The sequence below is a fragment of the Triturus cristatus genome, chromosome 11, assembly GCF_964204655.1.
Source record: "Triturus cristatus chromosome 11, aTriCri1.1, whole genome shotgun sequence".
Lineage (NCBI taxonomy): Eukaryota > Metazoa > Chordata > Amphibia > Caudata > Salamandridae > Triturus > Triturus cristatus.
This window is the reverse complement of record NC_140594.1, coordinates 624,475,681-624,500,204: the sequence shown is the minus strand read 5'-3', so window position 1 is coordinate 624,500,204 and position 24,524 is coordinate 624,475,681. Positions and strand designations below refer to the sequence as shown.

The window sequence follows — 24,524 nt, the reverse complement described above, 5'->3', positions numbered from 1 at the left end:
GCTTGGTAGAATGTTATGCTTTCCATTTCTGATCGAGATAAGACCAGTGCAAGTGTCTTCCAAAAAGGAAGACAAAAGCCACACCCTGAGTAGCTAGATTCCATCCAACACCACCCACAGAAGTTAGTTACCTTTCTTGTCACTCGATTCCAAAATATTATGTAGAACCTGACAGCTGGTAAAAGAGGAAGACAGGCTGTGAAAAGAGAAGAGAGAAATTAGGACCAAACATTCATGCCCACTTGTACTTTATCACAAGGACTTACATATCCTCCCTGTCCTCCACCCTAAAGACTTCCCCTATCCCTACTGTACTCCAATATAAGGATTTTTTGCACTCCAGTAATTTTTCCACTTGAAGGATTTATCATCCAAACCTGCCCTTGTCACCTCTCTTCACTGCTTGGCCCCACAGGAATGATGCACCCCTACTATTTGCAATGCAGAAGACCCATTCCATGCACCCCAATCACAATTGTGTCGTACTCTGGTCCACAAACCCAAGCTAAAGACTCCTTGAAACTCAGAGACTTGCTATGGACTCTGCAAACTCAGCTCTGAGGTACAGAGCACCGACCCTAAGCTCCAAGTCAAGAGTTGTCTCCGACACTTGAACCAGCGTCAAGAACTCCCCCACATCTAGCTCCAAACTAAAGACTTCATCACACCAGATGCAAGGCAAAAGTCCCCCACATTCAGTTCCCAGCTAAGGACCAGCCTCAAGTTCTGTTAAATACGCCTCCCAAATAAACAGACCAAGCATAAAAAACTAAAGGCTGAGTCAGCTCCAATATAAGGATGCCCCTCCCCTTTCACATATGTGTGTGTGTCTTTCACATACACATAGGTTAAAGTTTAGAATTCCTCATGGTGCTCCAAGGCTATGACACCACTTACCTTGTGATCTCCCATGCAGACACTTGCTCCAAAGTTGTCGTACACCGTCTGACTACCATTCCTGGTCTCCTGCTCAAAACAAAGATGGGCATATTTTGTACATTTTCAATAAAAAGAATTCATCAACACACAACAAGGCTGAAGAATCTTGAATTAATTTATGAAATATGATTGTAAATTACTAGAAAATTGAAAATTATAGTTGATCAATCCTGCGTTGGTTGGTAAAAGATAACATTCTGATATATTAACAAACAGTGAGGACTGATCTATTTGATGCACAAGTGTGTAGATTATATCCACTTTTGGGGATCCAAGAGGCTGTCTTCCCCTGATCATAACACCACTCTGATATAATGTAAACTACAGCTAGATAGGTGCGGTATGGAGAGTCTACGCCTCTTTCTGTAAATAGTTTGCAAAGATGGGCAATGTTTGTGACTGTGAGGCCTTTTCTGTAAATAACTTAAAATGCATTGTATGTGTATGTAAGGGGGGCACAATAACAAGACAAGTGGATGAAAGGAAGGGAGGGAAGGAGGAAGAGAGTGACAAAAGAAAGTGAACAGGGGAGAGGCTGAAGGGTGAGATAGCAAGGGCTGAGTGCCTGACAGAAATGTAGTGAATGTCAGATGGCAGGCTAAGAGTGGTGCAAAAAGTAAGGAATGGGCAGAGTGAGGGATGGAGAAAATGAGGAATGCAAAGTTCAGAGTGGTGAGGAAAGTGGTCCTAGATTGCTTTCAAGTGATGGGGACAATGAGGGATTGAGAGAAGGGATGGAGAGAGAGTGAGGTGAGGTGAAATAACAAGGAAGAGAGTCTAAGGGATAGAGGGACAGAGAGGTGTGGAGAGAGTGAAGGGAAGAAAAGCTAAGAAGGCACCAAACTTAAGGAATGGAGAGTCTAGGTCCTGATTCCAAATTGGGGGGGAACAGGGTGAGGAAAAACCATTACGCTGGGTAAAGGTATTTACCAGGTGTGATAAATACTTTCTATTCCAAATTTACAACTTGGAAATGAGACATAACATGCAAAATTGTCATATATCACATCAACTTCTTCATGCATTGCCTTTTTTAGGGGTCTTCCCCCTCATACATTTCAGTAGGCTTGACCTGCCAAAATCTAACAGTGGGAAACAGTGATTTATGGTAATTATCACACAACTCAGAATCCAAATCCCATTGCAAAGTCTTGTTTGAACTGGGATTGGAATTGTATGTGCAGCTTGTAATGCAGGCTTAAGTGTGGTGGAAGACATGGAGCGAGAAAGCGATGGAGAGAATAAGAGTGGGGCAGAAAGTGAGGGATAGAATGCCATCAACAGATAGGATTAGTTTCAGGGAAGTACAGTGGCACAGAAGCATCCTCACCTGCTCTAGGCGGCTGTGGGCACTAGAAGACATCAGGACCCGGTCGCACCAGGATGGGCAGCGTGTGTTCTCGTACTCAGTAGGCTTAGTGTCATCTTCACTGTATGGGTAACTGAGGAGATAAATAGTAGAATTTGAGTTCCGAGGTGGAATATATAGTGATTGGAAAGCACCGACAACAAGGGAAAGAGATGGCTACACAGAGAGGGTAACTATTAAAGAGAGATAGCAAGGGGAACTGAAGATGCAGCAAGATGGAAAAACAGAGAATTGGATCAGTGGAAACTGACCTGGAAGAGCCACTATCTCAGATGATGTGAGGCATGCTCAAAGCACTTACCTGAAAGGAACTCATTGTAACACAGAAATATGTGAAAGTTTTGTATTATAAAGTGTAATTATCGTTCTCAAAACATTCCAGCTGAGTGAAGGAGGCTCGTATATGAGCTTACCAGTTATGTTTTTGTGCTCACTGCCCCCTTTCAAAGAGTTCTCCAAAACACTAGGAAAAAAACAAGCATTTGCAAAACCAATAGGCCATGCCATAAGGTTTTGCCAATGAAAAAAATATCACCTTTGCCAATGCTTTTTACAGAAAAAAGCACAATTATCTATGCACGTATTTGTCATCATGAGCGAAAACTAATGCGTCGTGATGTTATGGTGGTCCAAGTGTAGGGATAGATATGCATGCATGCATCACCACACATTAAAGCACATACGTCAGGATGCACCCACTTTTTATTTTATTTTTAAATTAGTGTTCCAGGATAGTGGATGCCCATCTTGGGGTGGTAAATAAAAACATTTGCAAGATAATGCATTTTCAAAAAGTAGTGGCCAATAGCAAATTACATTGGTTGGCCCTCCTCAAAAGTTTTAAAAATTAAAATCAAAACAAAAAAAATGGGGAGAGGCAGGACTACAACAATGGAACATGACAGTGGGGGGAGATCAAGAAAATGCTACTGACAAGCTGTGGTGATGAATGGTGGATACAGTTATTTTAAACAAAAAGCTGGATGGAGGTGGGGAAACAACAGAATATCTGGAGGAGAGGTGTGCAGGGGTGAGACACTAACATGGAGAACGCGGAGCAGGGGTATAAAGGGAGAGAGAGCAAGAAAACATACACACTCTCATGGAGTGATAAAAGCAAAAGGAGAAAATAGTTCCCTAAATGTAAGCATTGGAAGTGAGGATGTAAAAATGTCATACACCTTTATTTTGCATTAACAACTGCAAATTTGTTTTATACCGTGTTAGACCCCATTCAGGAGCATAAGAGGCAGGCAGGGGTTACTTGGCCACAACCATGGGGCTTGAGGCCTTTTACCAATGGTGTCTTGGGGGCTGCCCTACTGTAGCTCCGGAAACTGGGCCAAGTACAATCCTTTCTGCAGATGACTATCAGCAGTAGTGAGGGCGAGCAACTCACAGGCTTCCTTGGGAGGTCAGTGTGGGGGTTACTCAGGCTCAAGATTCAATAACAAACCCCAGCAGCACAACAAGATCTATGCCCAGCCTAGTGCTTCTCTTCATAGAAAAGACAAGTGCATTCTTAAACAGAAAACACAGAATTAGACTGCACAATCAATAATACTCGAATACCTGGTTCACAGGAGCGAGTCTGTGCCCTAGGAGCTTCAGTCCGACCAGTCCTCCACCTTTCCCTCATGGGACCCCGTCTCTTCCACCTTCCCCTCATGGGTCCCAGTCTCTTCCACCTTCCCCTCATGGTTCCCCGTCTCTGGGCTCCTCCTTACCTTCAGTATTTGAGGTAGCTCGGTGGGTGCAGTTCATATTCTCCACCCTTTTGCTCTAGTATTAGCACTCAGTCTCTCAGGCCTAGGCTTGTTCAGTCTCTCACCAAGTATGCAGTAGCCGCGAGGGATCGCGTTAGGACCTACCATGGCAGCGGGATCTCACTGGCACAAGGAGCCTCCTGACCAGACACTGCAGTCTTCTCAAGAGCAATGAGGCAGCTGGTCGCGCAGCGCATCGCTCCAAGGGTCGCAGCAGGAGCAGAACCTTCTGACAGGGGTCGTCTCCCGGGCAGCAGGCTGCAGATCGCGGCTCACTCTGGAGGGTACACTGATTCCAGATGTCGCTCACTCCAACACTTCGGTTAGTACTTGGCACTCCCTCCTGAACGTGATGGCCGCAAGCCACCACAGATGATGATTCTTCAGCATAGCGGATGTCGGGCGCTATCTTTGGTACACAGGGCCTCAAAGAAATACCCTTGATTCTGCATGGGCACCTCTTGGGTCACTTAATCTTACAGGCTTGCTACAATCCAATGACACATTGGCAGTACTGCGCTCACTCAGTCCTTTTGTGGGGCACACAGAACACCAGTAGGCACTTATATCGGCTTCAGTCTTGCCTGCCACACAAGGACTTCCTTCTAGATGCCTGATGGCTACAAAGAGGATAAAAGAAGGTCGCACTATCGGATCCAGCACTACAGTGAGTACTTTGGAGCACTTCTTAGCAGTCTCTGTTGGACAGACCCTAAGTCAGGGTTAATTACAGCAGTCCCTTCAATGATCCATTCCTCCTGCAGTGTTTGCGCTTCCTTTCCACGCTCAGAGGTAGGATAGCTTGGCACCCAAGACAGCCCAGTAATTCCTCCTTCAGTTCGGAAACCAGGCCATAGCAGCCAATCCGTAGCTGCGTAGTGGTCCCCGATTAATCTCCAGAGTATCCCCTCCTTGGTAGGAGAGGAGAGAACAACGAACAACAATGGGTCTTGAGTTTCCGTCTTTATCCCTGTTTCACAGACGGAGGATGTGCACTCTAGATCTGCTTCCTTGGAAGCGGTTTGGGTCGGATCCCTTTCACCTTCCAGGCCTGGTCTCCGTCTGAAAGGATGCTCTGACCAGAATGACAGTCTCCCAGTGGAGTATGCACCACAGAAGTACAAAGAGGTGAGAGCAGGCTGCACCCAGCTATTTATGACGCCTCCTGACAGATCAGGAATGGAGAGAGTCTGTGCCCCTTCAAAGGACTGATTTTCTAACAACAGACACTGCAGGCCCACCCTGTACTCCCTGCCATCTACATAAAGTCAGCTGCAGTCAGTGTCATGTACAGCCCAATGTATCATGGAGGGCCCTGGCATTTCAAAGGAAAGCCTGTCTCCCATTTCCTAATCATAGCGTCTGGCACGCACCCTCCTATCTGGAAGATACCAGTGCTGTCTAGAAAAAACATTCTCTCCTCCATCTAGTACTCTAGTCCAGGCTGTGGGCTGCCAAAATGGAATCTGCAGGCCTGTATCACATGTGCCTGGCCCAATATCACGTCTAGCACACATGCACAAGTACAACGCACAGAATTTCACATTCAGGATTCCACGTTCATCAGGAGCAGCTGAATCTATGTGAATGGGCCTGTGAGATTGCATTTATGTCTCACAGGTAAAGGCCTGTCACTATAATTCACCAACTATGGTAGGCTGCCACCACAGCACACCACATATAAAACATGTGAAAGGGACAGTAGTTTCCTGTCACTATTAGGGTGCACCTCTCCGGTTTCAAGACTAGGGGCCGGATTTAAGACTTTAGCAGATGGGTTACTCCGTATTAAATGTGATAGATATTCCGTCTGCCTTATTACAAGTTCAATAATATTCTATGGCACTTGTAATAAAGTGGACGGGATATTCATCACATTTCTGACAGAGTAACCCATCCCCCAAACTCTAAATCAGACTCTTGGTCCAGAACATAACACGGTCAAAAGACCAGGCTTAGAACAATGCACACACAAGGGATTAGTGTGGGGCATGACCAAAAAAACACAAAAAATAAGGATCACTGGTATGCAGTTTAGGCATGGAGGGCAGGGAACACGCCTGTACATCATGCAGGGCATAATCCCATCCCACCATACTGGCTCAAAGAACTCTAAATCCTTAGCATTATTATGCAGTTATTCGCATTTTAAATGCACTGCCATTTTGTTATCCCTTGTTGTACCTTACACATTAGTCTAAGTGTTTTAATAAGCATAGGCTCTTTTGGAAGTTGGCACAATGGAGAAATAACTGCAGATTGATTCTTTGGAAACAGCCTTTTTAGGTCTCGCCTGAGCCAGCGCTTTAGCGCTGCTCTGGCGAGAGCTATAGAAAGCGAGATTTGGAAGTGTAAACAGGCCGCCAACTACAGTGCATGTGCGTCGGGCGCGCGCACCATTTGTCTGCCTGCTGATCACTTTCGCGGTGGCTTTGATGTTCTCAGTGAGCCGCGCGGCCACTGAGAACACCACTGAGAACATCAAAACGGCGGCGAAAGTGATCACCATTTGCCACCCCCTCCCTTATCCCACTTCCTGCTTGTGCTTCTGAGAGTTGAAGAAACTGCAGTAAGTGGAAGCTACAGAAAGTATTCAGGCACTGAGATCCGGGTTATTTATGTTTTTGCTGCTGCCTTCATGACTGCTGAGAGAGGGGGTTGAGAGGACAGTGCATAGTGCAAGGGGTAGTAGAGGCAAGCCATGGATCACAGACGTTGCCACTGGTTAACAGTCGTCAAAGTCAAAGTCAAGCGTTTTCAGCTGAATGAGTGTTTTAGTCTTACCAGTAAGTTTCATTACTTTAAGCCTATGTCTTCCTCTGTCCTGTCCTCCGTCTAGTTTCAGCCTTGGAAGCTGGGTGTCTCTGGGAATGGTTAAGTTCATTCTGGCTTTAAAAATTTGGCTGGACTGTGCCCAGGGTCCAACTTGGTGGTGATGTGATTATCACGCCGGACGTCGAATGCCTTTTGTTTATAGCCTCCCTCCTCCACTCCCCAGGGTGTGAGCTTCCCAGCGTGTGGTGTCTTTGCACTGGCATGTGAAGTTGCCTCCCTCTGAAGAGTGCCTAGCTGACGTCAGCCTCACGAGGGAGGGTACAGAGAAGACTACAAAGGGCACCTTCACTTATGGTGCTGGTATGGCATTTTCTAATATTTAACCACATGTGAGGAAGGGTACAGCTGTCTTTGTTTAATGGAACACCCAATGTAAATATTACCTTGGACTTACGGTCCCGAGAAGAACCTGCACACACTAATATTGGTGTTATCTAGGACTGGTGCTATGAAATGGATCGTCTTACTCCACAAAGTTCACCAGTGGCCTCGGAAAATAACAGCGCACAGGCCCAGAAGGCCGCAGAAAGGTTGCATCTTCACCCTGGGCCTCCTCGGCGTGGCGTGTCATAGCTCACAGCTCCTTACTATTCTGTGTGGATGTTGCATGTGCTGGTTAAGAGTTTCGTCTGAAGCTGAGTTTTTATATTTTATCCAATAAACGGTCTGCACATGCAAGTACATTCAGGTGGCCCTAGATTAGTGCTCACTAGAACAGGCTGCTATTTTTCCAGAGTTTTTTTTTCTTTGTAAGTACTTAAAAAGCGTTCCCTTATGCCAGGTAAACTTTCATATTTTCAGGAAAAAGCCAAAATGAAAATTTTGCAGATGCTAAAACGTAGGCTTGCCTCAAGGAGTAAAAGAATACGCATGATGGCTGAGTCACTGGGGACAATAGCAAACTGAGTTCTGCAACTTATAGTGGGATGCTTTTGCCATGCCTTCCATGCCTCCCAGCATCCAAGGAAATGAATTCTCCTGCAGTCCATGTCTACCTCTACACCTCTCTCTCTACACACCTCTCTCTCTCTACACACCTCTCTCTCTCTCTACACACCTGTCTCTCTCTCTCTCTCTCTCTCTCTCTCTCTCTCTCTCTCTCTCTCTCTCTACACACCCCTCTCTCTCTCTACACACCTCTCTCTCTCTCTCTCTCTCTCTCTCTCTCTCTCTCTCTCTCTCTCTCTCTCCACACACCCCTCTCTCTCTCTCCACACACCCCTCTCTCTCTCTCTACACACCCCTCTCTCTACACCTCTCTCTCTCTACACCCCTCTCTCTCTCTACACCTCTCTCTCTCTCCACACCTCTCTCTCCACACCTCTCTCTCTCTACACCTCTCTCTCTCTCTCTCTACACACCCCTCTCTCGCTCTACACACCCCTCTCTCTCTACACCCCTCTCTCTCCACCCCTCTCTCTCTCCACACCTCTCTCTCTCTCCACACCTCTCTCTCTCTCTCTCTCTCTCCACACCTCTCTCTCTCTCCACACCTCTCTCTCCACACCTCTCGCTCTCTCCACACCTCTCTCTCTCTCTCCACACCTCTCTCTCTCCACACCTCTCTCTCTCTCCACACCTCTCTCTCTCCACACCTCCCTCTCTCTCCACACCTCTCTCTCTCTCTCTCTCCACACCTCTCTCTCTCTCCACACCCCTCTCTCTCTCTCTCTCTTTCCACCTCTCTCTCTCTCTCCACACCTCTCTCTGTCTACCTCTAAGTGGCAGCCGGAGCCTGATCGCACTGCTTGTCCTTTACAAATAAATAAAAAGGATTGGCATAGACAATAGGTCTCGCCTTTGGTGCCTTATAAGTGTTTAACCATGCAACAGTTAATGTTGTTGCACAAAGGATATTGTGCTGCCTATCTAAATACTTATAAGGTCCCAAAAGCGAGACCTATTGGCTATGCCAATGCTTGTTGCTCTAGCTTACTATATCGCCTTCAAGTACTTCTCCCAAACTTCCCCTGAGAAGAGTCCGGCATCTTTTCACAAGTGTCTCTCTGTAGTTTTGGCCGTACCACATATTCTTATCACCATTCAAATGCATTGAGCAGCTAAAGTGTATAAATGTAGTACTTAAATGTATACAATTTAGCAGTACATGCTCTAACTGACCAGGAAGACAAGCTCTGGTCCGCTGATATGGCAATTTGCATAAAGATTCCTTTTGATGCTCGCTGGCTATTTTTGCATTAAATGTGTGTTAAACTTCACAAGCTTTCCCCAGTGTTTGTTTTCTTTTACAAAGGATACAAGTCATCCAGTCAAAAGTATGATAAAGACGAAATTCTCCAGGGGAGAGACAAAGAGTAAAGGAGGAAGGAAAGACACTGAATAAAAAACAAGCAAATGAGAATGACAAGAAAGCAAACAGACTGTTGCAGAATAGCTTGAAGAGATGTATGTAGAAAAGTATGGTGGCTCGGAATATAGAAACTGGGTATTATTGTGGTGCAATTTTGAAAGCATTACTGGAGAAGCTTGGTAAGACAGTGCTCTGTATTGTCTTCACTGTGGGATACATATTGTGGGCTTTGGAGTGCTATGAAATTTACGGAGTTTTGGGTGTTGCCAGTGCTTAGTTTGTAAAACAAATTAGTACCTGGGCTCTCGTCAAAAGACCACTGCAGCTTGCACCTGCCGGCATTGCCAATAACAGTATCAACACTACAGATAACCATCACATTCCTACAAGTGTGACTGTTCAGCCCATTCCAGGCCCTCAAAGCTATAAGAATGGAATGGACAGCAGGAATTAGTTATTTTTAATGTGACTTTAATGAATAAACTATTGTTGTTGTGCTCATCTCTAAATTAAATATACAGTGCCACCTTGTGGCAGACTGTCATAAGTGCCGGTGTTGACAATTAAGTGCCGGTGCAGAGCACCGGAAACCACCGGCTCAAATTAAGTGTTGGGAACTTTGAGGGGCCAGACGCTGGTGCTAAAACACCTTGCCAGTGTCTGTCGTGGGCACAGCACGTCAGGCCCTCAGAGGAGTCTCCAAACTTTCATAGTATGATAGTGACATTCTATATATGTTGAGCTGTGGATAGGATTTGTCACGTGCACATCCAAACCCCCCCGTCCCCCCCGACGGAGGCATCCTCAAGACCAGCTCACCATGGCTTCGTACGAGTGCATGTCTCGAGCAAAGTAAGATTGCTGACGTCTGCCCCGCCTCCTGGGATGCTGCATACTCTGCTTGCTGCTGTGGCTCAGATGTAAGAATTGCAGGTTTACTCTGCGTCTGCGACACTGTTCTTTTTTGGCACTATGGGGACTTTTTACAAGTGTGCGTTGGGAGCGAGCCTGAGCAGTATTGCTATAGTGGTCGAGGGCAGGTGACGTGAGGTGGAAACTGGAATTGACGTTGGTGACATGAATTAAAGCGAATGCACATCGTTGTCTTTTATGTGCATTAGTGAGCACAGTCCTTTGAAAGGAAGGAGTTAACAAGCATTTCCAATGCAATAGGTCTCGCAATTGCGAGATTTTGAACTATTGGCATTGTAAATGACAATGCCTTTTATTTATGACTTTAAAAACCTGCACTAATGGAAGGCATTGTCATTTACAATACCAATAGGTCCAAGTTTCTAAAATGCGAGACCTATTGCATTGAAAATGCTTGTTGTGTATAAGTGCCCCATGCTGCGCTTTCACGTTAATAGAGGCCACTCCACTTTCTTTAGACGAGCCGTGTCTAAAGAAATGTCCATGGCCGCTATGAAAGTGAAATCGTGTTTGGGGCGCTTTTACCAAAATAAGCATTTGTTTGTCAAGTTGACAAACAAATGCTTTTTTTTGTAAAAGAGCCTGTGAAAGCGTGCATGGCGCACTGAATGTTGAATGTTGCAGGAAAGCATGTCGTGCCTGCAGTAGGAGAAACGTATTAAAGAATATAGTGCTTAAAGACTAAATAAGACGTACCGTGTAACAACTGAAGTATAAGGGCCAGTCCTCATGGGAGGGAACAAATGAAGTCAAGGCGATAGTAAGGAGGGACTAACAAGCCTATTAACAAATCAGAAGCTACCATTTACGAAGGCCTATGACACAAGCCAAAGACAAATATGGGCGGAGAGTGGGCAGGGCCTCAAGCCCATGCTCCAATACAACATGCCTGCGCTGCCCAGGTTCGACCTAAAAAAAACCTTGCCTGCCTTGGTTCTGCACATAGCTCATATTCCAACTATCTACCCCAGCCCATCCACAGTCAACACTGCTGAGTCTTCCGAGACCTGAGGGAGTCTGGTGAGACAGCGATCCACCGCCACAGCTCTAAAAGGGATCTACTGGAGTACCTAAAGTGATCACTTCAGAGAATCAGTCATTACCGTACGTGTGCAACATATAAAGGAATCAATGAAGTAAACAAATCTACCTGCAAGCATTCAGCTATTACCACATAATGCCATGAACTAGAAGAATTAATGCCCAACAAACCAAGTCACAGAAGTGGCAAAAAAACAGTACAATACGAACTACACCTACAAGATTAGAGCACATTATTTTAACAACATAAAGTGCACAGTTCTTTAGAAAAAGAATACCGGCTAATTGCAAACTGGCAGCGCATTTTCAATTACGAAAATCTCTTCTAGTCTACCCTCCCCCTACACACACACACAGTGCAGATGGCACTGCAAGGAGGCACTCCATCTGCAAAAACAACGTATTTTCATGAAAATCAAATTTACAACATCCAAAGCCGTTTAAAGATGATCGGGATGTTCTGTGCCAAAATTAAATGACAGTTATGGTGCAATTCAGACGACAAGTATAAGACGATTTAACACATGATGTACTTTGAGCACACTCTGTGTTAACGGGTTCGGCTATAAACCAGCTGATTCCTTGCCGGCGATCCACGGTCGCATTCATGTTTTAACCTTGTACATTTGTATTTCAGCATTTCTCTGCCACTGCACTGATACTGGCACACAAGTGGCATTATAAGATTACAAGAGCTCTCTGCAAATGTAAAACTGGGCCTCAGAGAGTGGCAAGGAGGAAGGAGGGGGCTGTTTCTGTTTTCATATCATCTCTCTTTCTTGATATTGGGACCTCCGAGAGTGGAGTAGCAAGGTTACCACGGGCCCTAATGCATGCAAGGCCAGTGGGAGCCCGTCCCTCTGTCAGGTAGGAAAAAACACTACAATTGGGGTACAGTGGTCTACTCGCATGGACAGGTCCCGGTGCCACTGCACCCGATGCACCATGACAGCTACGCTCCCGAGGAGAGAAATTCAAGAAATCAAGCTGGGAGAGAAAGACCTACAACGATGGAAGGGGGGTCATATGAGAGAGATTAGGCGAGATATACTAGTGTGCACAAAGGTTTAAGCAGGCCGTTTACAAACAAGCTGTCTCCGTGGAGCCGACGGGGTATGGAAAGTGAAAGCATGCAATGCGCTTGTGAGCGCGCGGTGGGAGCCAGAGACGAGACGCCATGCGGGCGCGCAGGTGGGAGCGTGTGAAGCAGAGGAGACACCATGCACGTGCACATCGGATGTCCGTGCGCGCACATGGTTTGTCTCCCTTCGCTAAGAAAAGCCACAGCAATAGAGTCTCGCCAAGCGAAGCAACTGCGCTGCATTCGCTAGGCGAGACCTAAAAATTAATGAGTCAGTCGATAATGTTAGAAAATGGCAGTGAAAATATTTCTAGAATACATAGCCTGGCACCGAGCTGATGAGGTACTGGAAGTGGCACAGCAAAGAAACTTGCAGCTACCACTTGCCCAGCAGTGTTTATGATGGATGAGAAGTTAAAAACAAAGTTAAAAAGAAACCTGGAAGTGAATTTTGTACGTACATTTGTATCAGTTTTGAAAAAAAGATCATGTTTGCACTGTTTGTTTCTGAAAGAAAAGTGAAGACAACTAGAGTGCATGCAAAATGGCTTTTGTTTTCAAAACATAAAAGCTAGCTAGTGCTGCTTTGTTAATTTCCATAATATTGGAATTGCTCATAATAACTCTCCCTGTGCGGGCCGTCCATGTCAATGGTCGCTAGAGAGTTCATCATCCTAAAAACCCTGACGTTTTTTCTACAGAGCATAATCTCCTAAATGCTTGTCGTAGACCTTTCCTAAAGCTCCCTGCTGGAAAGAATGTTGTGCTCTGAACTGTAATGTTTAAGCGCATTCTTCCCTGGAAATCAGTGACTTCTCCAAGAGATTCTTGGTGCTCACAGTTGGTAAAATATATATGAACGTGTGTGGAATCTAGTGACGCGTCTTAAAAATAATCTGAATGTGAGGACATGCCTGTAGGAGGTACGAAGGTGTAGGATTCTTGTTTCCAGTGCCCTCTCTTTCTGATATTATCATTCTTAGCCCGACGAAAGGCTCACTTAGAACTGCTGGGAGATTAACAAGTGAATATTAATTGATACATGTCTCTCTGCAACATACACAACCTGCAGCTATAGTGCTGTTTAAGTGCTTGTGGAAAAGGTTTGGTTCTTTGTCGCTCTTGGGCCACTGCCTTTGTTCAGAGTGATACTTCTCACAATAGGTAGGAGTACCAAAAATTTGGGCACAATGTGAGATCATAGGCAGGAGTAACAAAAATATGGACACAATCAATCATCAATCAATCATAACATTTATTAAGCGCGCTACATACCCGTGAGGGTCTCAAGGTGCTGGGGGGGAGGGGAGGGGAGGGGAGGGGGGGGTACTGCTGCTGCTACTGGTCGAAGAGCCAGGTCTTGAGAAGTCTTCTGAAGGCTAGTAGGTTCTGGGTCTGAAGTAGGTTTGTAGGGAGGGTGTTCCAGGTCTTGGTGGCGAGGTAGGAGAACGATCTGCCACCGGCGGTGATTTTCCGGATGCGTGGGACTGTGGCGAGGGCGAGGTCGGCAGAGCGGAGGTTGCGGGCAGGGGTGTAGAAGCTGAGACGGTCATTGAGATATGCTGGTCCGGTGTTGTGTAGGGCTTTGTGTGCGTGGATGAGGAGTTTGAAGGTGATCCTCTTGCTGACGGGGAGCCAGTGCAGGCCTCTCAGGTGGGGGGTGATGTGGCTGCGTCGGGGGATGTCGAGGATCAGTCATGCCGAGGCGTTCTGGATGCGTTGTAGCCGTCTCAGGAGCTTGGTTGTTGTTCCTGCGTAGAGGGCGTTCCCGTAGTCCAGTCTGCTGGTGACGAGGGCCTGGGTGACGGTTTTTCTTGTGTCGGAGGGGATCCATTTGAAGATTCTGCGGAGCATCCGGAGGGTGTTGAAGCAGGACGCGGAGATGGTGTTGACTTGCTTGGTCATGGAGAGGGCGGGGTCGAGGATGACCCCCAGGTTGCGTGCGTGGTCGGTGGGTTCTGGGGCTGTTCCGAGCGAAGTGGGCCACCAGGAGTTGTCCCAGGCTGATGGGGTTGGGCCGAGGATGAGGACCTCCGTCTTGTCTGAGTTCAGCTTCAGCCTGCTGTCCTTCATCCATTCGGCGACAACCTTCATTCCTTTGTGGAGGTTGGCTTTGGCTGTGTGGGGGTCTTCGGTGAGGGATATGATCAGCTGGGTGTCGTCGGCGTAGGAGATGATGTTGAGGCTGTGTTGTCGAGCGACGCGGGCGAGCGATGTCATGTAGATGTTGAACAGCGTCGGGCTTAGGGAGGAACCCTGAGGGACGCCGCAGATAATCTCGTTGGTCTGGGATCGGAAGGGAGGGAGGCGGACGCTCTGGGTTCTGCCGGAGAGGAAGGATGTGGTCCAGGCCAGGGCCTTCTCCTGGATTCCGGCGTCGTGGAGGCGTGATGCCAGGGTGCGGTGGCAGACCGTGTCAAAGGCTGCGGATACGTCCAGGAGGATGAGGGCGGCTGTTTCTCCTTTGTCCATCAGGATCCTGATGTCGTCGGTGGAGGCGATGAGGGCGGTCTCGGTGCTGTGATTGCTCCGGAAGCCGGACTGGGATGAGTCCAGGATGTTGTTGTCTTCGAGGTAATGGGTCAGCTGTCTGTTGACAATCTTCTCTGTGACTTTCGCCAGGAAGGGGAGCAGGGAGATCGGCCGGAAGTTTTTGAGGTATTTGGGGTCCGCCTTGGGTTTCTTCAGAAGGGCGTTGATCTCAGCGTGCTTCCAGCTAGTCGGGAAGGATGCTGTCTCGAAGGAGATGTTGATTGTCTTCCGGAGGTGGGTTGCGATGGCTGTGCTGGCTGTGTTGAAGATGTGGTGAGGGCATGGGTCAGATGGGGATCCAGAGTGGATGGAGTTCATGGTCTTGATTGTTTCTTCGTGTGGGGGCCTGCGGGCAGGTGGTCTCGACGGCTGATGTGGGGGTGTCGGAGTTGAAGCTGTTGTGGATGTCTGTGATCTTGCGGTGGCAGAAGGTGGCCAGAGAGTTGCAGAGGTCTTGTGACGGCGGAATGTCGCTTGTGTTGGAGGTGGGGTTGGAGAGTTCTTTCATGATGCTGAAGAGCTCTTTGGAGTTGTGTGCGTTGTTGTCGAGGCGGTCCTTGAAGGCGGTCCTCTTGGCGGTCCTGATGAGTTGGTGGTGTCTGCGGGTGGCGTTCTTGTGGGCGGTGTGGCTGTCTGGTGTCCGCTCTTGGAGCCAGTTTCTCTCCAGCTTCCGGCAGGTGCGCTTGGAGGTCCGGAGGTCATCGGTGAACCATGCGGCTTTCTTGTTGGTGTGATTGGCTGTGGAGGTCTTGAGTGGGTTGAGTGGGTTGAGAGTGTTGGCGCAGCCGCTGATCCATTGTTTGAGGTTGATGGCGGCGGTGTCAGGGTTGGTGGGGTCGGCAGGTGGTCCTAGGGCAAGTATGGTGGTCAGTTGGTCCTTGGTGACCTTGCACAATGTGAGATCATAGGCAGGAGTACCATAAATGTGGGCACAATGTGAGATCATAGGCAGGAGTACCAAAAATATGGGCACAATGAAGCGTGAGATCTTGTACCTAGCTCGCATTACCCTTTCTGAAGCAGCAATTAGGGACAGACAAAGGGTGGGCCAGACTCCGAAACCTCCTCCCCTTGATCAACAGAAATTGCAGTCCCACCCCTCACCTCTAACATCTACCAAAGAGCAGTGCTTATAAACACCTCCTTGTTAACACAATTAATCAGATTGCTAAAATAGCTCTGTATCCTGCGTACTTCAATGTCCGATCTCCACCCTCCAGGCACAGGAATTCAGGCAATACCCTTTCACTAAGAGGCTTTCCTCACCCCATCTTGTGCCATGGCATAACCAGGGGCACTCGAATTGGATTCCACTTTACTTTTATAATTATTATTCTGAGGCAAACTTTAACGGTGAACATTAGAAAGGGTGAACATCAGAAGATATCTGCTTCAGCATCAGCAGAATCTCCTTTTTAGGTCTCGCCGGAGCCAGCGCTTATAGAGCTGCTCTGGCGAGAGTTTTAGTAAGCGGGTTTTGGAAGTGCTAACCTAGTGGCTTTTTTCAGGCCCCCAGCTTGCGTTCGCGATGTCGTGCACGCGCACAGCTGCTATCCTAGTTTCTAGCATTCCTCGCATGGCCGGCTTTCCTCCCCTCTCTCACCCGCTCCTCCCCCTTCCTTACTGCACGGAAGAGAGGGAACAGACAACAGGCGCCACTGGGCTCGAAGCCAGACACTTCCGTTTTTGCGTTCAAGCTCCTGCTACTGCGGGTTGACGCTTTGCAGGTCCTGGCAGCCAAATACGATGTTGCAGAATAAAAGCACAGCCGTGTACAACAATTAAGGTACTGTTTTCACCCCTGTAAGTTAAACTATGCACTCAATGTGCTTTAATTACACAGTAGTGTCTTTTCCTTTAAAATGATTAGTGATCTGTAAAGATGTATGCGTCATCCAACACCCTGTTGTGCAGGATTCATGCTATTCTATTGGTCATTATTATTGGTCACTTCGGGTTCATTTCGGTCGTCTTTAAGATTGGCCTGCTAATTTCGATGATTGGTTGGCTCACTCAGTGTAGAGACACTCAGTGCAGAGCCGACCACATATTTTTATTCGCCTATAGCGAGTGACGTAAATGCATTTATTTAGTACATTTCCTTATATTAGTGCTTTATTTTTTGACTGTACAGTGAGAAAGGTTTGCCTCTTTCTGCTTTTGAGCTGTGCTGTCTAAAATAATACACTAACACCATTTTGCGCCCTGTTCAGAATTGCAAGTTGTGCGAAATTACTTATCGACCAGAAATTTTCCCCAGTTGGATTTCCGCAGGATACTCCTTGTAGGAGAGCAAACATCCTAATTTGTCAGGGGAGCTGAGCTATTTATTGGGCACTACCTGTGGCCTCGCGGACATCAAAAGAAGTGAAGTCACAGGATGAGGTTCGTCTGCAATTATAAAGCACTGACACACTTTAAAGCCTTCAGGCAATGCACCAAAGTTCACTCCGCACCAGTGCCTGAAACATGACCCACTGAAGCTTTAAGCTGCTGTCATAAAGACTGAAGTGAGACAGGCATCTGAAACGCTGGACAATCTTGCAAAAGTTGGAACGGTCCACCACTGTACTTTTGACCCAGAAGGTGGGCTTGATAATATTTGTTTTTATCAACTTTTATTTAAAAAAAAAAAAAAAGAACTTAGATTGAAACATGTTAATACATGGATTGACAACAGGCATTCAATACTAAAAGCATAAGATACAGGCAGATTTTCTTTTGATACCAGTAACTGATTGGTTAAATCACTGAGGGTGCAAAGCCACCCATTTGCATCTCCTCTAAATCGCTTTGAACTCCTTATCATTTTATTTAAGCTATCTAACTGCAGCTTATTTGAAATAGGAATGATTTTAACTGTTGACTGTACCCTTGGAGTACACATGAGAAGAACCTGCCTTTATGATCCTCTTTTTCTGGCTGCAGTAAAATATGTTTCCCAATAACGTTAGTCTACTCACTTGAGGTAGCCAAAACACCCACCACTGCCAAGTAGATCCATGTCCTGTGTGATACGTTTTCCCAGTCCCGGTGGTTTTTCAGAATTTATATTGTATTCTGGGACATGTAGTTTTGCTTTTAGCACAGTAAGGCTAGGCTAAACAATGTAAGCATGCCAAGAACTCTTGGCTTAAAAGTCTAGACTGACTGAAGGTGTGAAACTTGTCATGAGCCCACTTGGCATCTACCAACATCACTTGTAGAAAAGCACCATAAACAGAGTTTTGTAAGCAGTATAGCAGCAGAAGTACTAGTGGAGTGAGAGACTTATTAACATGTACAAATATGCCCCCAAATCTGCAAAGAACGGCAACCTCAGCTCAGCCAGTTCTGGTAAGTTTTGAGACCTGTTTTTAAGGGAACCAAGAATTAGCTCATTTAAGGGCAACACTGTGTAATTCAATTAGTCAGTCAATAGGCTTTATTTCGATAAAATCTTATCTTAAAAAGCAGTACATACAATATGGTAAAAAGACAAACAAAACCATAACAATACAATACAATCAATAAAATATGCCACAAACAAATAACATTAATAAATTACCTTGGACACATAGATTTAAAATCCTCCAATTAAACAATTAATTTGAGCCTTCTTGATCTGATCACCCAGGCCCAACTTAAAAACTTTGCCATGCCACACACAATTAGGGGCCGTGTGTCTGACTTCAATATTCTCAAGGCTACCATATAGTGCCTAGTACCCAACTCCTTACATAATGGTTTTAACCACCTGGATCTAGGCGCTTTGTAGGCAGGGCACTCAAACAATAGATGAGCAACCGACTCAGTCCTCTGTGAACAGAAAACACACAAGGGACTAGTTTGAGCCGGGATTTTCCAGCGGGCAGTCAATTCTCCCACTGGTAGAACACCAATTCTAAATTTGATATACAAGGCCCTGTCTCTGGATTTTGAAATTATGTTGAGATAGGGTTCCCGAAACGACACATCCTTAACCAAGAAAAATTCACTGGAAGATCTACATAAATTTGGGTTAGAGTTGTTCCTACCCACTACCCAATTCCAAAAAATCTTCTTCAAGGCGGATTTGGGAGGGGCAGACCTGGAATACCATGACTCCCAGAGACCCAATTCCCCCAGCAAAAATTTGACATCCCTTAACCACCCAATTTTTGACCAGCCGGGCAGCGATAAAATCTCCCTCAGCCCATCTGCATAACTCACTAATTCAGGGACTCTCCATAGGCGCCCAGAGGAGCAAGGGGCGAAGCCTGGCCTGATCACTAATAGAGCGGCAGCCCATATCCATGAATAGAGGTAAGGACGGGGTACTATAAGGGAGGGACAACAAGTCTTTCAGAAATTTACTCTCTGAACATGCTAGCAGGTCAGTGTTCTGCAAACCCCGTAGCTCGGCACCATACAGGGTCGCACTAACCCCTCTGGCTGTGTAGATGTCCAACACAGGAGCGATGGGTTTTGAGGTGGATAATCGTTGCTCTTTAAGAAGAGTTCTATCACCCTTTTATGACTCAGCAACATCTTCTGGAGATGGGAAGTCCACCGCATAGTATCAGTGAGACGGATACCAAGGTAATCAAACTCCTTGACCCTTTCCAAAGGCACCCTATTTAAAATTGGAAATTTTCCAAGTTTCTTCGGGGGATTAAGGATCAGATATTTAGTTTTATCTGTATTAATTTGAAGACCCCTTTTCTCGCAAAAAGTTTGGAAACTGTCAAGGAGACTTTGTAAGCCCATCGGGGATTTGGAGATAAGAAGGGTGTCGTCGGCGAATAGTAAGGTGGGTATTCTCCTGCCCGCCTGGGATGGTGAATCGGTAGGATTTTCCAAAAGATACTCCACCACACCTTCACATACAAGGTGAACAGAGTGGGAGCAAGCACACACCCCTGGCGGACACCCCTATTCACCGGTATTCTAGCTGTCTTCTCCCCCTGCTTGCCCCACCTCACCTGTGCGAAATTTCCTGTGTGGAGCTTCATTACCAAGGATAATAAATATGCGGGCATTTCCATTTCCGACAGAACCTTCCACAAACAGCCCCGAGGGACAAGGTCAAATGCAGAACGTAAGTCAATAAAGGCAAGATACAAACTGCCTTTGCCCAGGACAACCACTTTCCAATACAAGAGCATCAGTCTAAATGTCTGCTCAATAGTCCCGGTGCCTGATCTAAACCCAGCCTGTAGGTCTGAGAGAATTTTCATGTCATCCACCCACTGAAGCACTCTCCCCAGAACCACCTTCCCCGCCACTTTCTAGGAAGAGTCAATTAGGCTTATGGGCCGGTAATTAGCAGGGTCGTCCCGGCCCCCCTTCTTGAAGATCGGAACGACCTCAGCACCCATCCAAGAATCAGGAAGAGCTGCAACACAATACGAAGCATTTAATAGCAATTAGCATCAACCTAGCCTCCAGGAAGCATTTTTGAATTAAAGTTTGTTTTCTAAAGAACAATGGAAAAATTAGCAACAGTGTTTATTATTGTTAGGGATAACATTGCCAAAAAAACCAGCATGAATTACTGTCCCTGATGCGGCCAGTTCTATAGCATCTTTAAGCAGTATATGAGCCATAATCAATGAAGGCACGGATCCCTTCATTAATGTATAAATGGTTCTGTAGTAGGGGATCTCTGTGTATAGTCATAATCTAGTGAATAGTCCCGCCCATGTGCGTGGACCCCGGAGCAATAAAAAATAATCTCTAAAGGTGACAAATCATGCAGACCTGCATACACCTTTAAGAGAGAATTTAATTTAAAGACAGATAATGCAGCCTATACCCACAGGCTACACTGTCCAGTACTTCAACTAGAATTCCACCAACATCCACAAACAGCACTGCCTGCCCAGCTTTTCCCCACATAGGAAAAAACCCTGCCTCTACCAGCAAAAGCCTCTGGAATGATAGAGAGAAAGGAGTGGACAGACAAGCCCCATAGGCTGCCATTATGTGGCTTAGAACAGGATACTGTGCCTTTAAGAAAACTTTCCAGATTTCCAGAACTTTCCCCAGTATCCCAGAATGCCCAGCAGGTCCCTTTTACTTTCAGTTCTTTTTGAAGGCTCCTGCTAGCAGGACCCTGGAGCATTGAGCTCTCCCCTTTTCAAGGGTTTATTGTACTTTTTTGTCAATTTTTGTCACTTTTTCAAGTGCTTAGTAGCTGGTACTGTCAACATGCCTGGCTTGTTCGACAAGTGCCCGGAGTGTGGTAGAAAAAAGGCTAAAATAGATTCACACGAGGTGTGTATAGGTTGCCTTCCCCAGTCCCACGTGCCTGAAGACTGTGAAATCTGCCACTCGTTCTCAGCCAGGACCCTGAGGGACAGAATGAAAATCAGGCTTCAAGTCCTGGAGGAGAGAAGACTGAAGGCACCAGGTGGGTCTGGAGGGGCTGCTTTGGCCCATACTGAGGCCTCTGGGGGGCTCCCCAGGGGCAGGAAGACCAGTAAGCGTCCCCACTCCCCGTCGACGTCGAGAGCGTCGACGGCGGCGTCGAGGGGGATGACTACCATCTGTTCACCGTCTCCCCAGGGCTCTGGGGAGAAGCGGCGTCGACGGTCGACGTCGAGGGACCTGAACAGGCCGCCGTCGACTACATCGGCATCCTCTGCGACGACGCCGTCGACGTCGCCGTCCAGCAGTCGGCGTCAAGATCGGACCCGGCGTCGGCGCTCGCCGTCGAGGGGGGATCGCCGTTCGCCGTCGGTGAAGAGGAGACGGTCGCCGTCGCCGTCTAAGAGAGGTTCGACGTCAAAACGATCGACGTCAGGGAGATCGCCGTCGAGGCGCACATCGCCGTCGAGACGAAGATCGCCGTCGAGACGAAGATCGCCGTCGAGGCGAAGATCGCCGTCGAGGCGAAGGTCGCCGTCGAGGCGAAGATCGACGTCGAGGCGAAGATCGACATCGAGGAAGAGAGAGTCATCGGGATCGGTGTACTCTGTGGTGTATACGCCTCCTCGGATGCCTACGCCGCCGCCTCCTCCTCCACCACCTCCGACTCCGCCACCGCCACCACCGCCACCACCACCGCCGCCTCCACCGCCGCCACCGCCTCCACCACCGCCTCCACATCCGCAGCCAGCACCGCTGCCTCCGCCGCCCCCACCTCGGTCGTTACCACGCACTCTGTTGGGGCCGCTGGCGATTCCTCCGCGGTCGGTTTCCCTTCCGAGGTACCCGACTCCGCCGCAGGGGACTCCGAAGCCGCGACGTCCGCGGTCGCCGGGACCGGCTAGACCAGCGGGCAGACCGAAGCCGAAGAGGTCGCGCTCCCGCTCTCTCAGGAGGAGAAGATCACAGAGCCATGGACGGTCATCGTCGGACTAAGGACGACGCCGTAGGAGGCACAGGTCCAGGTCGCACACGCGGTCCTCGACCAGGGATTTTTCCCCGACGCTGTCGGACTCGCCGGGGACTAGAGTGTCTCCGGTGGACGATTTGGTCTCCTTCCAAGAGGTGCTGTTGAGAGGGGCAGCGAAGTTGGGTATCACGGTGACGGTTCCAACACCCACGACGTCCGTGATATTCGAGGCACTTCATAAGAAACATCTGTCTCGCCCTCTGCTGCCTCTTGTACCAGGACTGGTGGAGCCCGCGTTGGAGCTGTTCCTCACTCCCGCGGTGACGAAAGCCGCCCCCTCAAGGCTCCTAAAAAAAGTATAGGGCCCCGGAGTCGGACCCTACCTTTTTGAGGGTGGACCCGAAGCCGGATTCGATCATCGTGACGGCGGCGAGGAAACAACATGCGACCGCTCCTTCATCGACGGTCCCGCCTGATAAAGAAAGCCTCTGGCTGGATTCTGCGGGCAGGAAGGTGTGTGGGACCGCCGCCACCACCATGAAGGCGGCGAGTGCAGGGGCTCTATTGGGGCGTTATGACCGGGCCCTGTGGGAGTCCCTGCAGCAGTATGCGGACCTGCTGCCCCGGGACAGGAAGTAGGACTTCTTGGAAACAGTGCGCGAGGGCATGCTGGTTTCGAATCAGGTTATCGGCGCGGCGGCGGATGTCTCATTGTTGGCCGCCCACGCCTACTGTCATGGCGTCCACCAGAGGCGGCATTCGTGGCTGCGCCTGACGTCCCTCAAACCAGAGGCGCAGCACAGAGTGGCCAACCTGCCCTTCTCGGGGGAAACCCTGTTTGGAAAACATGCGGATGATGAGATGGCCCGCATGAAGGCGGAGGCGGAAACCCTGACGGCCGTCGGGTTGGACAAGGCCGAGAAGAAGAAGCGCCCGTTCCAGAGGCGGTTCGGGTCTACGGGCAGAGGGGATGGGCAGGGTTCGGGACAGCAGCAGCACCAACAGCAGCAGTTCCGGAAGCCCTTCCAGAAACGCCAGAGGGGTAGAGGAGGCCAGCAGGCGGCTACCACTACCAAGGGCCCGGCCGGGTCTTGGCCCTGAGCGCTTACTTCCCCCTCAACTTACCCACTCCAGTGGGGGGAAGCATTCAACTTTTTCCGGCAGAGTGGAGAAAAAAGCATTCAACTTTTTCCGGCAGAGTGGAGAAAAAATTACTCAGGACAAGTGGGTGCTGAATATTGTTTGCAATGGATACAGTCTTCGGTTCATCAGCCCGCCTCCAGCGATTCCGCCGGTAAGCTCTCAGTTCCAGCTGGGAGAGCTCCAGGCGGAGGCAGACATCTTGTTGAGAAAAAAGGCGATAGAAGAGGTACCTCTGTCTCAAAGGGGAAGAGGTCTGTACTCTCGGATCTTCCTCGTTCGCAAGAAGGACAAGAACGAGTTCAGGCCCATTCTGGATTTGCGACAGGCAAACAAATGGATTCGCAGAGAGAAGTTTCGCATGCTATCGTTGCATCAGATTTACCCTCAGCTGCAACGGGGAGACTGGCTCTGTGCCATAGATCTACAGGATGCGTACTTCCATGTACCCATAGCACGGAAGCACAGGAAGTTCCTGCGATTCCAAGTCGGCGCCAATCACTATCAATACACAGTACTGCCCTTCGGGCTAAAGTCTGCGCCCAGGACCTTCTCGAAGTGCATGGCGGTGGTGGCGGGACACCTGCGAAGGAACAAGGTGTTTGTCTACCCGTATCTGGACGATTGGCTGATCAAGGCATCATCCTACTCGGAAGCGCAAGAACACTTCCGGTGGACGTGCGCTCTCTTGCACAAGCTGGGGTTACACGTCAACATGTCCAAATCGGTCCCGACTCCGGTCCAGTGCATACAGTACCTGGGAGCCTCCATCGATACGCGGTCAGCAAGCGTGTCTCCTTCGGAGGAGAGACGGTTATCACTCCTCAGGACCTCAGAGCTGCTCCATCGACGAAAGTGAGGAAGGTGTCTTCGCTACTGGGATCGATGGCCTCCTGTATCTTCCTAACGCCTCACGCACGGCTACACATGAGACCACTGCAGGAGTGCTTGGAGGATCAATGGGATCAGAAGACAGGCTCTTGGGACGACAAGATACGACTGTCTCTACAGGCTCTTCAGTCTCTGAAGTGGTGGTGTGCGGCGGAGAACCTCCTCAAGGGGGTTCCCTTCCACAAGGACATTCCCACGGAGAGTGTCGTGACGGATGCGTCTCTCCAAGGCTGGGGAGCGCATTCCGGGGACTTGCAGATTCAAGGACAGTGGTCCCCGTTGGAATCGACGTACCACATCAATTTCCTGGAACTCAGATCTGTCTTCCTGGCACTGAAGGCCTTCCTTCCGTCCTTCCAGACCAACTCGCTGCTGATACAGACGGA

The 24,524-nt window shown here is 48.3% G+C and overlaps 1 protein-coding gene across 2 annotated transcripts in view; it reads right to left on the bottom strand.

The window, feature by feature from the left end:
- Positions 1-24,524, bottom strand: part of LOC146785184 (inositol polyphosphate-5-phosphatase A-like) — a 342,688-nt gene that overhangs the window by 7,949 nt on the left and 310,215 nt on the right. Inside the window, exons 13-15 of one of the 2 annotated variants that reach the window (XM_085634048.1) lie at positions 2,270-2,381; positions 898-966; positions 132-196 (exon numbers count right to left, since the gene is read on the bottom strand). In XM_085634048.1, the coding sequence (XP_085490174.1) occupies positions 158-196; positions 898-966; positions 2,270-2,381 (220 nt within the window). In that variant the 3' untranslated portion in view covers positions 132-157. The remainder of the gene's footprint in view (positions 1-131; positions 197-897; positions 967-2,269; positions 2,382-24,524) is intronic. The other variant, XM_085634049.1, reaches the window with a different exon arrangement.